The following is a 17,821-nucleotide window of genomic DNA, read 5'->3' as shown; positions in this document are numbered from 1 at the left end:
ATATGAGACTCCCTTCCTTTTTCACCTGGGACATGAGGGACATAAAATGTAATGCCAAAAACTGTCAGAAAACAAAAATGGCTTATTTCCATATCTATAGTTTCCATATAGATTGCAGTCACTTTCTTCTATCAATAGGTGGTGAGCTTGCATTGGTTAGGCAAATGCTGGCAGTTTACTAAAACTGAAGTATGAGGAGACTGAGGCAGTGAAAAGTGCTTTTTCAGGCAGTCAGACGAGCAGATGAATGAAATTTGAGGATGAAAAGAGATGGACTGCCTTTAAACCACGATAAGATCTATTCTTAAAACCACAGTCTTAAGAATAAGTATGCTCTGTATCAGCAATGATACAAATCAACCTTCTCAAGTGAGGATGGGCATACAGTTTTATGAGATCTTTTTACTACTTTATTCTATGTTGTATTCCTTATTTAAAAATCACTTTTTCTTTCTTCTCCCCAACCTAGTTGCATCAGAAACTATGTGAAAATTTTACATAAGTGTATTCTGAAAGTTTATTCATTTTCAAGCCATGCACACACAAAATCCTTTTGACAATCCTTCTTTCTGAATAGATAGAAACAAGACAATCCCTCGCTTTAAGAACCTTGAAGGAAAAGCTCCTTTATTCCTATTGCACATCCTCAGCACACTTCTCACCTGCTATCTTGATATTCAGATTGGCGTCCAGGAGCAAATTTTCAGCTTTTAAATCACGATGAACAATGTTCCGACAGTGACAAAAATACACGGCTGCAACGATCTGTTTGAACTTGCGACGGGCCTCCTTTTCTGCCATCCTGCCGTGGGCCACCAGGTGGTCTGTGCCAAAGAAGAGTACCGTCAGTTCTTGTTGGGGACTGGTGTGACTTCAAAAGGTAGACGGGAGGAGGGCTGCTAGTGGGCCCAGCACAAGAGTGAGTCAAAGATGTGAAACAAACAGATGGAACACAATGCACTCACAGCCTTGATTTGTATCTATAAAATTCATTAGTAGTCAGCATCCAAACGCCATTAAGTATAAATCCCATTACATACATGTGCATACGAGTACACTCACCCTACCGTAAGAAAGGGAGAGTAGTGAGGGACACACGCAATGGTTTTCTTCAGGGATTGTAATACTCAACATCTTCCTGTTCATAGCTCCGCTGCGAAAGTTTACATATACACAGCAAACGTGCACATGAGATAAGTATCAGTATCAGCAATATTTCCTGTGCTAAAGAGTGAGTCAAAAAGCAGAGTCCCGGTAATCAATCATTTTAGGAGAGAACAGACAGAAATCAGTCACTACTAAGGGGGGAAATCCTGCTTTATATAGGACTCTGTTCAGGCTGATCCCTTTTGCTCTCAAGTTTTACAACTTGACATAAAAATGTATGTATTTGGTGACTATTCTCTGGGATGTACAGCAATATGCCTGCATCTTTACATGTGCATTTATTGTGCTTACCAAATATTTTAAAACTGTGTTATGAAGCTTTACTGATAGAAAACCAAATGAAGTTTCTACCACTTTAAATGAAATAATCCCATTGGCTATGTTGCTAAGGTACAACAAAAGAATTTACATGTGATAAGCTTTGTATATCTCTAAATCAGGCTATCTACTATCTTTAAAAAGGAACTGGTTGATACATATCATAAGTTCTATAACTTTTTTCTAATCATAGCAGTAGGTTTATATTAAACCAATGACATGCATATCCTAACCCAGTTCTTCATCTAACAACAAATACGGGTCATGACAGCTGATAGGATTAGAAACGTTAGTGACACAGTTTGCTCCGTTTGAAATCTGTAATAGCCTCTCAGCACTATCCTTAAACCAACTGATCCAGCTCGGGAAAAGATGCATTTGCCATCATAAGCATCCTGAGATAGTGGGAAAGTGAAAAATTAGACAATATAAGTGACTATATTATTGTTTGTTTTCTAATAGTAGTTTCAGTAACACTACCCGATTGTTCTGGCACCATCTCAAACCCCCATGAGACCAGTCAGATATTTCTTTCTTTCACCACAGAGAAGAATTCTGAAATAAAATATATGCTCTAGTAAAGACTAACAAGATTAAGAGCTTAGGACAAGAAATGGGGGAAGAGGGTGTAAAGAAGAGGAGGAAAAATGATAATTCATCTACACAGCAGATTCTCAAACAATTCGAACAACATTCTGACCACAAAGAAAATAAAACTTTGGAGACCAAATACAACAGTAATTTAAAGAACAATGTTATAAGTAGATTATTTATTAAGAAAGACTCCTCAAAGAAGCTGCTATAATTGTTAAGAGTTATCAATGACCCCCAAACAAAACCTTTGACGCATTTCCCTCAAAAACAATCATTATTATGGCTAAGATTACCAATTTGGTAGAAATAAAGAGAAAATAAGAAGACTTTAGCTTAGATATTAATAGGACTAGGATATAGCTTTCCACCAGAGTTTGGAGGTGGTGATAAATGAGCTCACACATTGGTATGTTTAGGCTTCTGGTATGACCTGTCAAATGAACTTCAAACAACATAAAAGCCTCAGAGAGGGACAAGGAGTGAACATAAGCTGCTGAAGAACTGGACATCCATCAGAAGTGGACACCGTGCACCACTGCAAGAGTCCATTCTCGAACAGTACCTGCTCCTTTGACCCACTACTGCTCTTAATCCAAGGCCTAATTATTCTAATAATGTGTTTTAGCTGCTAAACTCTGTCTAATTAAAGAGCTTTGAAGAGACAGCTATTCTTGAGAAACACAAAAATAAGCCCTTATGAAGGTTTACCATCAGAAGCTCATTTGGCCAAGCCACCCATTAATTAAAATGCCCAGGAGACATTCATCTGGCAGTAAATACTAATTACCAGAACACATCAAAGAGCTTCTTAAACACAACAGAATGATTAATTTAGCAATTTCCAAAATAAGTGATTTTCTTTTATTAAAAAAAAAATCTTTATATTTTCCAAGTACTTTGTTTTCCTAAAATGATTGGAAAGTTCTCAAAAATTTACACAGGCCAGGAGCTGGTGGAATGCAGACTAGTTCTGTTTTATCTCTAGAATGACACATTGGTTGTCCTTGGATGAATCATTTATACTGCCAATATCTCTATCTCTTGATCTGCTAAACAGAAATAAATTCTGTTACATGCTATGGCCAAAGAAAGAACAGCATATTTGGGAATATACTCGTACTTTGACTAAGAGTTATCATATATGACAAAATTTTAACTTCCAAAGACATTTTTTAAAAAGCTATTTAAAAAAAAAAGTTCCACTCAATACTACGTAAATGCTATTTCAGCATTTGGTTAACAGATCGTAAGGCTCTTTGTTCAAGATACTGTAGTGCTCAAAATTGATCTTTATTATTATACACCAACTGTCAATGTTACATGGTTCTGGTTACAAGGTATTTGAGACAGCACACTGGGAAAAACAGCTTAAATTATATAGCACTTTCACAAAAGAAGGCTTCCCTGGCGGCTCAGATGGTAAAGAATCTGTCTGCAATGCAGGAGACCTGGTTCGATCCTTGGGTCGGGAAGATCCCTTGGAGAAGGAACTGGCAACCCACTCCAGTATTCTTACCTGGAGAATTCCATAGACAGAGAAGCCTGGCAGGCTATAGCTCATGGGGTGGCAAAGAGTTGGACACGACTAACCAACTAACACTTTCACTTTCCCTAAAGATATCTACAGTATCCCTATAGCTATGAATATAAAAAAGACACACACAATTTACTTTTTTTAAAATGTGTTAGCTGTAAACATCAGATGTTTTTTCTGAGCCATTGTGTTTGATGTTTAAGTTTTTTGGGGGAGTGTTGTGTTCTTCCCCACATACAGGACCTTCATACTGGCTCAATGTCATTCAGACTCCAGCCTCTGCTTTTATTTTTGCCCATCTTATTACCACCACTCCCCCCACCTACAGCCCACAGTCCTGTTAGTTTGCTTTCGGCGTAAACCTTAGGGTCTGGTGGGTGTGCCAGGAAGCCAACAGCCTGCAGTGGTTTGCAGTCCCTGCTGAAAATGCCTTTCAGCTGCCTGCTGACAAATGGCTGCTTTATGTTCATGAATGCTCCATAGGCAAGTAGCAAAAATTCTTCCAGTTCAAATACGATATTTAACTTCTAGCGAAGAAACCCAGAGCAGGAGGCCAGCCTGGACTTAACACAAAGTCCCAGTGCTGGAAAACACACTGGGGTAATTTCAGAAGGCAAATGATACAAAACAGCTCCTGAACCACTTTAACATTCAAAGTAAAACACATTTTGAAACTTGTCAGGAGACACCCAGTTGCAAGGAACTCTAAAGAGTTGTTCTGCTTCTTCTGGACAGCTTAGTGAGCTAATTCTCCGAAATACTGGGCAAGATCCCACCCACATCACTAGTCCCAAGCAACCCACCCTGCTCGGACACTAGCTTCCTGTATTCCTAGACTCGTGCCCCCACCCACTCACCCGAGTCTAGACAATATGCAATCCGTCACAGTAAACCCCTTTTCACCATCAATTAACTACTAATCTACTTAGTTCCCACTGTACCTGCAAATTTAAAGGTATCCTCTATCATAACTTCAACCATTTCAACCCTGACAAAGATGCAGTGACTCTCAATTAGAAGGAGAAAACAGTTCTCCTGTTTTCTAGCTCTTATTACAAGAAAACTATGAAATAAAAACTATAAAAACAAACAACAAAAAAGTAAGGAGTCCAAGTTCTCTTTCTCACTTTTCAATCACCATAAATCACTTGGCACCGGATTTCTATAATCTTTTTTATCTGTTTTTCCTTACAAAGTAAAAAAAAAAAAAAAAAAAAGTTAGTGACACTAAGGGATTTATATATACCTCATGAAGAGTATATTATTAGAAGCAGAGGGAATGCATTCTGAAGTTTCAAAAGTATTCAGGCACCAGCATTTATAAAGTTTGCTTCAGAATTCACTGCTTGTAATTTTGTCCCAATCTGACTCAAGAAGAAATATCTTGTGGTACATTTAGATTCTAACCTTTCAAAGAGCAAAAATACACACAAGGCAGTCTTAACATCCCTAGCCCAGCTCACTGGAGTGTCAGAGGCATGCCACTAATGGGGTAGTGGTGGGGAGCCAACGTTTCTTAAAATAAGTCACTTTTCCACTATAAACAGACAGTGTCTCCATTTGTCTGCTAGGTCCACGACTCGTACCTGACCCAAACACGAGCTGAAAATGAACCTTCCCTGACAGCAGGTCAAGCAACAGGGCAGAGACTTTCCATTTTTCATGATGAAGAAATAACTCAGTCTAGAATGGGGAAAAGGCGGCTTGTGTGCTAAGTTAGGTGGCTACCTGCAAGGATCTCTGCCCCTTCCAGGCTAACCACAGCTAGCGGTTCTCTGCTGTGCCACTCGGTTCTATCATTTCGTCTTTCTACACCCATGGAAACAACTTCCTGTTTATCAAACACATGCTTCTTTCCAAAAGAGCCAAGGCGAGGCCAAGATAACCCAGCTGCCTGGTAGCAGGTTAACAAGAGTGCACTCACTTAAATATCACACTGTCCCTAACCCTTGGACGCCCCGAGCTGCCAGGCACTAGAGGAAGAGGGCTTGTTATTTGTTTTTCCTTGACAAGAATCCAACTACCTCATACCAGGCTTCTCTACTTGCTGCTGCTTCTTGTTACCATTTCTTTCTTTCATCCTTCCAGTGGTCCAGGCCCCAAACCCTGCTGTTGTCTTTCCTTCTCTTTCTCCCACATCTCACATCCAGTCCATCAGCAGATTTTATAAACTCTGCTATCAAGACACATCCAGAACTCAACTATCCCCACCCCTCTCCCCGCCCTACTCCAGTGCCACCGATTTAGTCCAATAGCCATTTATCGGCCTTCTGGATTTCTGCAAAACCTCAGAATACTTCTCCTAACCAGTACCCCCGATTCTGCCCCTGGCCCACCACAATCTACTCTCAAAATGACAGCCAAAGTAGCAAGCTTTTCCCCTAACCTTTTCTTTTGAAATAATTACAGATTCACAGGAAGTTGCAGAGATAGTACAGAGAAATCCCATGTATCCTTCACCCCGTTTCCTCCAATAGTCCAATCTTACATAATTATAGAACAATATCAAAAGCCAGAATTTGACATGGTTGGAATATGTGTATACTCCTATGTCATTTTATCATATGTATAGATTTGTGGAACTACCACTGCAACCAAGATAAATAATTATTCGGAGTTGCTCATAACTAAGCATTCTTGCAGGTATAAAAACAAAATGCATACTATTTTTTTCTGTCTATCCCAAATACTAAACCTTTTGCTTCAGTGTTCTGAGAAAACACATTTTTTTTTGTGACACACAGCCACAAGATAAGCTTTAGTTCTAAAAGCTTTAGGCTAGAACAATTTCTATTTTTTCCTATGCCTCCCTACTGCATAGAAAAGAGACCTTTGCATGTGATGAATGCTCATTAATTATAGATTAACTCTAGGAATAACTATCAGACGATAGACTATAAACTTTTATAAAAACTATTTTTTTTTTACTCTTTAATTTACCACTAACAAAGTTTGTAAACTAAGCATAGTTTATGTTAAGGCTATTAAAAACATGCCATTCTTTTGATATGAGGTCTATTCACATTAATGTATAAAGGAGGATTTGTTTTCTTAGTTTCTTAAAAAAATACTTCTAGACTTAAGTATAAGCCCAGGCAGCCTGTGAAACAGAATCGCATATATCCTAAAATGCCTTTTAAGAATGTCATTCAGACTTCTCAGATGCAGTAAAAATGTTTTTCATGCTATATCAATATACTAGCCAAGGTGGGTTAGCTAATTTTGTCATACAGAGGTTCTTCTCTGATTCCTAGCATAATCTGCAGGCTCCAAGTCTAGCTCATTCTTTCAAATGATTCTTTAAAATCATGTCTCTGAAGCTTTCCCTAACATACTCATCTACCCTAGAAGAAAGTGAAAGTGACGTCGCTCAGTCATGTCCGACTCTTTGCGACCCCACAGACTGCAGCCTACCAGGTTCCTCAGTCCATGGGATTTTCCAGGCAAGAGCATTGGAGTGGGTTGCCATTTCCTTCTCCAGAGGATCTTCCCGACCCAGGGATGGAACCCAGGTCTCCTTCATTGTAGGCAGACGCTTTACCGCCTGAGCTACCAGGGAAGTCCTAGAAGAACTGGTCCATATTTTATATCGAATGGCATTTGGTCCATATACTTTGTAACATCAGTGAGCAACCGCATTGTAGTTGTTTCTCAACATGTATGCCTCTTCCTCTAGACCAGGGGTTCTTCTTTTTTTTTAATCAGAGTATAATTGCTTTACAATGTTGTGTTAGGGTCTGCTGTACAAAATGTGAATCAGCCATAAGTATACATACCCTCTCTCTTGAGCCTCCCTCCTACCCCACCGCCACCCCTCTAGAGCACTGAGCTGAGTTTCCTGTGCTATACAGCAGCTTCCCACCTGCTACCTATTTTAGTAGTGTATATATATATATATATATACACATATATCTCAATGCTACTCTCAGTCTGTCCCATCCTTTCCTTTCCCCACTGTGTCCACAAGTCCCTTCTCTAGCTCTGAATCTCTATTCCTGCCCTGAAAATATGTTCATCAGTACCATTTTTCTAGATTCCATATATATGCATTAATATACAATATCTGTTTTTTTTATTTCTGACCTACTTCACAGTCTGTATGACAGACTCTCAGTTCAGTTCAGTCGCTCAGTCATGTCCGACTCTTTGCGACCCCATGAATCGCAGCACGCCAGGCCTCCCTGTCCATCACCAGCTCCCGGAATTCAGACTCACGTCCCTCGAGTCGGTAATGCCATCCAGCCATCTCATCCTCTGTCGTCCCCTTCTCCTCCTGCCCCCAATCCCTCCCAGCATCAGAGTCTTTTCCAAGGAGTCAACTCTTCGCATGAGGTGACATACTCTAGGTTCATCCATATCACTACAAATGATGTAGTTCCATTCCTTGTTATGGCTAAGTAATACTCCATTGTATATACATACCACATCTTCTTTATTCATTCATCTAGACCAGGGATTCTTAGTCCATGGATAGGTTTCCATCCACAATTCCACATAAGGTCTAGGATAATATGTATAGTGTGCTTCCGTTGGTGTGGTAAGGAAGAGGAAATACAAATATGTATAAGGGTATACATGTATATATTTATATTTCTGAAAAGAAGTAATATTAAATGGGAAACTTCTTAAAATGGTTACTTGTAAGGGAATGGTAGTTGCCAAGGGATGGGAGAGGGGTAAATGGGGAGTTGTTATTTAATGGGTACAAAGTTTCAGTTTTAGAAGATGAAAAGAATTCTGTGGATGGATGTTGCTGATGGTAGCACAATAATATCAACATAATTAATGCCACTGAACTATATACTTAAAACATGGTTACAATGGCGCTTCCCTGTTTGGTTCAGTGGTTAAGAATCCACCTCACAATGCCTGGGACACTGGTTCGATCCCTGGTCCAGGAAGATCTCACATGCCGTGGGGCAACTAAGCCTGTGTGACACAGCTACCGAAGCCCGCATGCCCAGAGCCTGTGCTCTGCAGGGAGAAGCCACCGCAGAAGAAGCCCAAGCACTGCAGCTGGAGAGCAGCCTCCTCTGGCCGCAGCTAGAGAAAGTCCGTGTGCAGCAATGAAGACCCAGGGCGGCCAGATCAAAAAAGTAAATACTTCTTAAAAAATGGTTACGATGAAAAAATGTATATATATTTAAAAAGTAAATATTTCTTAAAAAATGGTTACAATGAAAAACTATATATATTTTACCAGGTTTTTTTTTTTAAATCTCTCTCCCCCTCCTTAACCCCATAAATGCGCACGCGCGAGCGCACACACACACACACACACACACACACATATCAGAACATCAAAGTTTGAAAGCACACTGAATTACTATGCCTTAATTCTAAAAATGAACTAAAAATCTCTTTATATAACTCAAATATTTTAAATATTATGATTAAAATATATTTTTCTAGTAGCTTCATTTTGTCAGAAAAAGTTCATTTTCCACAGAAGGTTAACAATAAACAGTTCAGAAAACCCTCAAAAAATATTAATATAGGAGCCATGTAAAAATATACCTTTTGCTCATTCTCTGGGGCATTTATTTTTACGTCATGATAAAATCAGCAAGATAGCTAGACAACAACTATGAATGGATCTTTAGCAGTAAAGCGAAGTCATCAAACTGTAATTTTTTAAGCATTAAGCACAGGCAGCTCCCTCATATTTTGGGCAGGTTACAAATATAAATGCTAAAAAGTCTGATATTAAGAAAATAAAACAAAAGAATGAAGAACAATGAATAGGAAATTAATTAGAGAAGGAAATAGATTATTTTATGAAGTCAGTAATACTGACTTGTCAGTAAAGCCTTAAAAAACAGCTAGTTTTTCTAACCAAAGGGAGTAAATAATTTATATAACTAATATAAACTATAAACTAATTTATATAACTAAAATAGTATTTTAGTTATAAAAATATATAGAATGCTTTGAAGATTAAATAAGAAAAGCATGTTACAACAGCCATCACCCAGCACATAGCAGTGTATTCAAATAAACAATGTGACAGTGTTCTCAAACATGTGGGAGGCTGCAAGCTAACATATGTAACACCTAGTATCTAGTACATGTTGCTGTTCGGTGTTCAGTCACTAAGTCCTGTCCGACTCTTTATGACCCCATGCAAGCCAGGATTCCTTTTCTTCACTGTCTCTCAGAGTCTGCTCAAACTCATGTCCATTGAGTCGGTGATTGCAACCAACCATCTCATTCTCTGTTATTCCCTTCTCCTCTGGCCTTCAATCTTTCCCAGAATCAGGGTCTTTTCCAATGAGTCAGTTCTTCGCATCAGATGGCCAAAGTATTGCAGCTTCAGCTTCAGCATCAGTCCTTCCAATGAATATTAAGGGTTGATTTCCTATAGGACTGACTGGCTTGATCTCCTTGCAGTCCAAGGAACTCTAAGAGCCTTCTCCAGCACCACAGTTCAAAAGCATCAGTTTTTCAGCGCTTAGCCTTCTTTATGGTCTAACTCTCATATCTGAACATAACTACTGGAAAAACCATAGTTTTGACCAGAGGGACCTTTGTCAGCAAAGTGATGTCTCTGCTTCTTAATACGCTGTCTTGCTTTGTCATAGCTTTCCTTCCAAGGAGCAAGCGCCTTTTTACTTCATGGCTTCAGTCACCACCTGCAGTGATTCTGGAGCCCAAGAAAATAAAATCTGCCACTGTTTTCATTTTTTCCCCATCTATTTGCCATGAAGTGATGAGACTGGATGCCATTAGTTTTTTGAACGTTGAAGTTTAAGCCAGTTTTTTCAGTCTCTTCTTTCACCTTCATCAAGAGGCTCTTTAGTTTCTCTTCACTTTCTGCCATAAGGGTGGTATCATCTGCATATCTGAGGTTGTTGATTTTCTTCCAGCACTCTTGATTCCAGCCTGGGACTCATCCAGTGTGGCATTTTGCATGATGTGCTCCGCATATAAGTTAAATAAGCAGGGTGACAATACACAGCATTGCATACTCCTTTCCCAATTCTGAACCAGTCAACAACCATTTTGTTTAATGTCCGGTTCTAACTGTTGCTTCTTAACTTCCATACAGGTTTCTCAGGAGGCAGGTAAAGCAGTCTGCTATTCCTATCTCTTTAAGAACTTTCCAGTTTGTTGTGATCCACACAGTCAAAAGCATTAGTGTAGTCAATGAAGCAGTAGATGTTTTCTAGAATTCTCTTGTTTTTTCAATGATCCAGTGGATGTTGGCAATTTGATCTCTGGTTCCTCTGCCTTTTCAAAACACAGCTTGTACATCTGAAAGTTCTCGGTTCACTTACTGCTGAAACCAAGTTTGAACGATTTTGAGCAATATCTTGCTAGCATATGAGATGAGCACAATTGTGTGGTAGTTTGGACATTCTTTGGCATTGCCCTTCTTTGGGACTGGAATGAGATCTGACCTTTTCCAGTCCTGTAGCCATTGCTGAGTTTTCCAAATTTGCTGGCATAATGAATGCAGCACTTTAACAGCATCGTCTTTTAGGATTTGAAATAGCTCAACTGTAATTCCATCACCTACACTTGCTTTGTTTGCACTAATGCTTCCTAACACCCACTTGACTTCAAACTCCAGGATGTCTGGCTCTAGGTGAGTGACCACACTATCATGGTTATCCAGGTCATGAAGACCTTTCTTGTACAGTTCTTCTGTGTATTCTTACCACCTCATCTTAATCTCTTACGTCTCTGTTAGGTCCTTACCGTTTCTGTCCTTTATTGTGTCCATCTTTGCATGAAATGTTCCCTTGGTATCTTTAATTTTCTTGAAGAGATCTCTAGTCTTTCCCATTGTATTGTTTCCTCTATTTCTTTGCATTGTTCATTTAAGAAGAAAATGAACAATGCATGTTATCTCCCCCTTGCTGCTATTCTTTGGAACTCAGCATTCAGTTGGGTATATCTTTTCCTTTCTTCTCTGCCTTGCACTTCTCTTCTTTTCTCAGCTATTTCTAAAGCCTCTAGTTACACAATTTGGTCTTTTCCATTTCTACTCTGTTGGTGTCTGAGAATCCCATGGCATAAATAAATGGCTGTGTGAGAACTTCTGGGTTCCATACATGTTGGCACCTTTAGGAAATGTTATTTTTAAGGCTCTGCGAATGTCCATAATAAATCATACACACTTCAACACAGTACTGTTAAGTTAATAATTTATTTTAAATGCCTATGAATTCTGCCTGGTATTCAGGAAACTTTTCTTGATAAAGTGCTGGATTTATGACTTCATGGTCTCAAATAGGAAGTCTGGGGATGTATATCTAAAGAAATCATTCTGTGGAAATTTAAAATTATGAGTTTAGTGGTTTACAAAACTAACCAGTTTCTCAGTTCTGTTTGTAAAGTTAAACAGACCCACATTGTCATGGCTGCCCCTTTATAATATAGTGTCAAACAGTATGCAATGATCATTTCAATAAATCAATTGAATGAGCAATAAATGCTCATTCAATAACCATTTATTGAAGAGTATTACATTGCTTCAGCACTTCCCTGTGGCTCAGCGGTAAAGAATCCGCCTGTCAATGCCGGAGACACAGGTTTGATCCCTGGGTCAGGAAGATCCCCTGGAGAAGGAAACGGCAACCCAAGTATTCTTGCCTGGAAAATCCCATAGACAAAGGAGCCTGGAGGGCTACAGTCCTTGGAGTTGCAAGGAGTCGGACCTGACTTAGTGACTGTGCAATGCAATGCCGATTACATTGCTTAGAATTCATAGTCTTTAATAAGTCTCTCTCTGTTGTTATCCAGAAAACAAAAAGGTATTTTTCCTTCCATGTCAAAAACTCCTTGAGCTAAAATGTGTATGGAATAACATGAAAATTCCATGCCTGACTTGGTTATCTTTGTGAAACAATGAAATAAATTTGTTAGACACTTAACACACAGATAAGATTCAATCGTCACAATGCAATCTAGTGACATTCTTTCATTCACTCTGTCTTTCATTCAGCAGATCAATAAATATTTAATAAGCATATATTCTCTATGGGAACTATTCTAAGTACTGTTTATTAGCCAGGCTCAAAATTTACAAAGTCCTTACTCTTATGAGGCTTATAGTTTATGAGGCTTTATATATGTCTGTTGTCAATAAAAACCAAGAAGAAGAATAAAGCAGAAAAGGAACTAGAGAGTAGTGGGCCAATAGGAAGAGTGAGATTTCAGACAGTACGGCTAGCAAAGTGAAGTGAAGTCACTCAGTCGTGTCTGACTCTTTGCAACCCCATGGACTGACTGTAGCCTATCAGGCTCCTCCGTCCATGGGATTTTCCAGGCAAGAATACTGGAGTGGGTTGCTGTTTCCTTCTCCAGGGGATCTTCCCGACCCAGGGATTGAACCCGGGTCTCCCGCATTGTAGGCAGATGCTTTACCATCTGAGCCACCAAGGAAGTCCTCTCTAATAAGGTAACATTTGATAGGAGACCTGAAGGAAATGGATGAGAGAGCCATGTAGATATCTGGGGAGAGTATTTTGGGAAGAAGAAATGGAATATATCAAGACCTTAAAGTGGGAACATATCCAGAGTTTAACAAACAAGAAAGAGATGTCAATATGAAAAGGCAGGAGCGTACTAGGTGCTGAGGTCACAGAGGCTGCTGGAGACCACATAACACAGAGGTTTATAGACTGTGCACTTATTCCCAACAGATGAAAAAGAGTGAAAGTGAAAGGCGCTCATTCATGTCCAACTCTTTGTGACCCCATGAACTATACGGTCCATGGAATTCTCCAGGCCAGCATACTGGCCTAGTATGGAGTGGGTAGCCTATTCCTTCTTCAGCACATCTTCCCAACCCAGGAATTGAACCAGGGTTTCCTGCATTGCAGGCAGATTCTTTACCAGCTGAGCTACCAGGGAAGCCCAAACAGAAGAGAAAGCTGATAGAAGTAGAGAGCTGAGTGGGAACATTCCACTTTTACTTTAAAAGAACCACTCTAGCTGCCATAGAGGAATCAGAGCAGATTCAGAGAGACTGGATAAAGGCTACTGCAGTAATCCTAGCAAGAGATGACTATGACTTCAATCAGGTTGGTATTGGTTGAGGTGATGATAAGTGACCAGATTCAGCAAATATTCTGAAGGCAGAGTCACCACGATTTACTGATGGCTTTGGTCTGAGGTATGAAAGTAAAAGAGAAATTAAGTATGACTCTGTAGAAGCTTCTGGTGTGAGGAGCTAGATGCACAGAGTTGTGGTTATTGAGAGAGGAAAGACTGGTGAAAAGAAAAAGTTGGTGAATGAAACCAAGAGTTCAGTCTGCACATGTTAAGACATATGGTCCATCAGACCAAGGGGAGATATTGAGCAAACAGCTAAGTATATAAACCAGGAATTCAGAGAACAAGTCAGACTGGAGTCTTAAAATTTGGAAGTCAGAAGCTGCATGGTCATAAAAATCAACAAGGGAGTAGATGTGCATAGAAGAAAAGAGGTCCAAGCAACTGAACCAGGCACACTCCAAAATTTAGATGTCAGGAAGATGAGGAGGGTCTGGCAAAAGAACCACCGAGAAAAGTGATCAGTCAAGACAGTACTGTCTGAATTACTCAGTCTAGTGTAAGTCAATGACACAGAAACATAAAAGAAAAAAGAAAAAGAAAAACTTACTGCAAACAGTGCTACAGTAAAGGTGCGCTCAGAGGAAGAAGGAAAAAGGCAATAAATCTCTAGCACAATCAGGGCAGAGTTCACAGAAAGCATAACATTTTGAGAAGGGTTATAAAAGTTGAGTAGCAACTAATGGGGCAAAGAAGCATGGCTGGGCTTTTGTATCTTGTGCTCTGACACCTCCCAAACAATTTCTCTGTGGACAACAAGCCCTTTAGAGACCTTGTGAAGAAAAAAAGGACAGTACTCTATATGGGATTAGGAAATTTAAGTCCCCACTAGCTTCATACTAGGAACATGTGAGGGCATCTGGTAAACCCCTTTCTGTCTCTTTTGCCTTCACATTTATCAATGTGTCTGACTCTTTGTGACCCCATGGACTACACAGTCCATGGAATTCTCCAAACCAGAATACTGGAGTGAGTAGCCATTCCCTTCTTCAGGGGATCTTCCCAACCCAGAAATCAAACCCAAATCTCCCACACTGCAGCTGAGCCACCAGGGAAACCCAAGAATATTGGAGTGGTTAGTCTATCCCTTTTCCAGCGGATCTTCCCCACCCAGGAATCGAACCAGGGTCTCCTGCATTGCAGGAGGATTCTTTACCAGCTGAGCTACCTGGGAACTCCCTTATCAAAGACAATGAAACTCATTTCACAGTCCACAGCTCCACACAGAGTCTGCCAGTTGCTTAGGCAATGTTCATAGCCTCGAGGATAATTTACCTGATAATTTAACCTGTTTGCCTGAACCTTGTCTACAGCGACCTATAACTCCACCAAAATTCAGCAGGTTTCTTACGGCCACACCTTGCACTTGTGTCTGCCTGATAGTTTTATACCTCTGAAATTCTAAACTTCAATAGTATATGCCCCTCTCTCTCAATATAACCTTCTAGATCAGCAATGTTGAATAGAAATAAAATGTGAGCCATTTACATAATTAAAGGTTTTCTAGTAGTCACATTTTAAAAAATGATTCATTTTGAAATTAACTTGAAGGATTTATTTTATTTTAACCAATATATCAAAAATATAATCACTGAAACATGTAAAACACATGCATACTGGCAATGAGAGGTTATCTTCTTTCTTTCATACTAAGTCTTCAAACTCCAGTGTGTATTTTACACTTACAGCATACATTTCAAGCCAGACATTGCTTATAGTCAAGGCAAAATGTAATTTTACAAAAATAAGAATTGGGTTCAATGGGAAAATGTTTTACACTATGTATAATACAGAACTGGCCTTGCCCAACATGATAGCCTGGCTTTATCCTTTGGCTTCCAGAGGTCTGGGCCTTTGGAGTGTATGCTTCATGGGAGTGTCTCTGCCTGGGGACCTTGGATCATACCAGGTAGTCTAACAAGATGAGTTAGCAAGGGACTGGCCATACCCACATAGTCTTAGGGTGTGAGCCGGCCATACTAGAACAAAAAATGTGACTTAGGGTGGGAGCTTTGGGTCAGCTGGCCTGGAGACAGAGGTCAACCATGTAAGTATTTAATCAGTCAATCAACCTTTCCTATGTAAAACAGAAACTCTGAACACAGAGGCTCAGGTGAGCTTCTCTATGGACAAGACTCTGCATACTATCACATATCAACACCAGGAGAGTAAGACATTCTGTGGGGAGAGGAAAATAAAAGTTCTATGTTTGGTACTTCTCATGGACTCTGTGCTTCTTCCCTTAGATGATTTTAATCTGAATCCTTTCATTGTAATAAACTGTAACTGTGAGTTAAACAGCTTTCAGTGACTTCTATGAGTACTTTTAGCAAATCATCAAAGGTGATGGTGGTACTGGGAAATTCCTGAGCTTGCAGGTGGCGCCAGAAGAGAGGACAGACTTGGGTGCTCAGCTTTGAAGCCGGCTAACTCTCTGAGTTCTCCTAAAACTGCTTCGGTTTTTAAATGTTAATTCAATTCAAAATTCAGCTCCTCAGCTGCACTATCTATGAATACATTCCAAATGCACACGGTGGCTACAGTACTGGGTACACTTTCAGACTTTCATCTCTTTGATCTTGTTATGCCCAACACACTTGCTTTTTAACTTCATCTAAATCTCTAGCGTTTAAAATTCCTCCTATGTACGATCATTCATCCTGATCTCACTTGCCTTCCTTTGAGCCTAAGCCCAATGACCCACACATTATTTACTTTATTGCTAGTGGTTTGAATTTCTTTGCCAACTGTCTCTCAAATTATTGCACATGATTTTATGTCATGTTAGTTACATCTCATAAAAATGTTTAGAATATTGCCTGGTACATAATGATGCTGTGGACATGTGGTACAAGTCTTTAAACTGACTAGCACTTTACAAACACTCATATAATCCTCACAACAACCTTTGGAGATAAGCGGTGTCTTCATCATCATCATTAGTATTACTATTATTATCTTCATTTTAAAGACAGAGGCAGTGAGGTTAAAAATTTTGCCCACTATTACAAAGGCAGTAAGTAAAGGAACTGGGATTTGAATCAAGCAGTCGGACTCTATCCATACTCTTAACCACTAACAATCCCACTTTAACTCTATCTATAATCCATTTCTCTACCCCCATGGGCATTACTCATCAGACAATTCTCAGTTCTCATCTGTCTTACTGCAGTAGCCTTCTAAGTGCTCTTGCAGACCCCTCTCCTTCAAATATATCCTTATATTGCCATCAAAATACCGTTTCTTAAACAAGTCAAACTGAATTCTGGCCCTTGCTTAAAGCTCTCCCATAGCTCACTATCATCTAATAACAGAAGAAACTTTTAGTGGCCACAGACTTATTTATTTAAATGAAATCTTATGTGGGCATCGATTTAATTTCTATTTAAATGAAATTTTATGTGGCATATTGGGTATAAAAGCAGAAATGCTCCGTTGAATATGAGGGAAACATGGGAGTAGGCTGAATATATTTATGGGCACAGCATGACTCTCTAGCTGGGCCTCACATAACCTCTTTCTCAGAGATAGCACATTACACATTTCCAAATAACCCTCAGAACTTTTGGGATAACCTGAAAACCACTAGTCTATCACTTAATCCTCTGAGAAACCAGTTCTAGTTCTGTGAATACACCAACTTGTCACATGCTTTAGGGTCTTTATATACGTTATCCCGCTGGAGAGGTCATTTCGACTCGGCAAACTTCTCATACATGAAAACTCTGTTCAAGCTTTACTTCCTTCACAAAGACTTCTCTAACCTACTCTTTACTCCAACAATTGCAAACAGTGCTCCCCATCTTTGTCACATTTCTAAATGAAGATGTCCTGATGACATACAACATAGTACTTGAAACTGAAGAAAATATTCCAGATATGGTGTGACTGCCACTAAAGGTAAGCTCACTACAACTTTTAGCAAATCTGAAACTGAACTTGGAATTAGGAGCCAACTACTATTTCAAGCAGTTTGGTGTTTCGATTAGCCAAGGACTCTGGGATAAAGTTCCTCACTAATATTTACACCTAGACCAGAAACTTCCAAGCATCATTATTCATCACTTCAAGTAACCATGCAAAACTCTGGATCAAACCAACCATCTATGTTCTTCACTCTGATATCTAAGCTGCCAAGAACTGCTA

At 39.5% G+C, this 17,821-nt stretch overlaps 1 protein-coding gene across 5 annotated transcripts in view; it reads right to left on the bottom strand.

Annotated features, from left to right (window-relative positions):
- The window catches only part of SIK3 (SIK family kinase 3), a 263,839-nt gene that overhangs the window by 78,564 nt on the left and 167,454 nt on the right, over positions 1–17,821 (bottom strand). For all 5 annotated transcript variants that reach the window (XM_070384161.1, XM_070384162.1, XM_070384163.1 and 2 more), the window contains exon 4: positions 663–824. In XM_070384161.1, coding sequence (XP_070240262.1) covers positions 663–824 — 162 coding nt within the window. The remainder of the gene's footprint in view (positions 1–662; positions 825–17,821) is intronic.

Source organism: Bos mutus, chromosome 15 (genome assembly GCF_027580195.1).
Source record: "Bos mutus isolate GX-2022 chromosome 15, NWIPB_WYAK_1.1, whole genome shotgun sequence".
In the NCBI taxonomy this organism is placed as follows: Eukaryota; Metazoa; Chordata; class Mammalia; order Artiodactyla; family Bovidae; genus Bos; species Bos mutus.
Note: the sequence above shows the minus strand (reverse complement) of the source record. Positions and strands in the feature narration are given on the sequence as shown.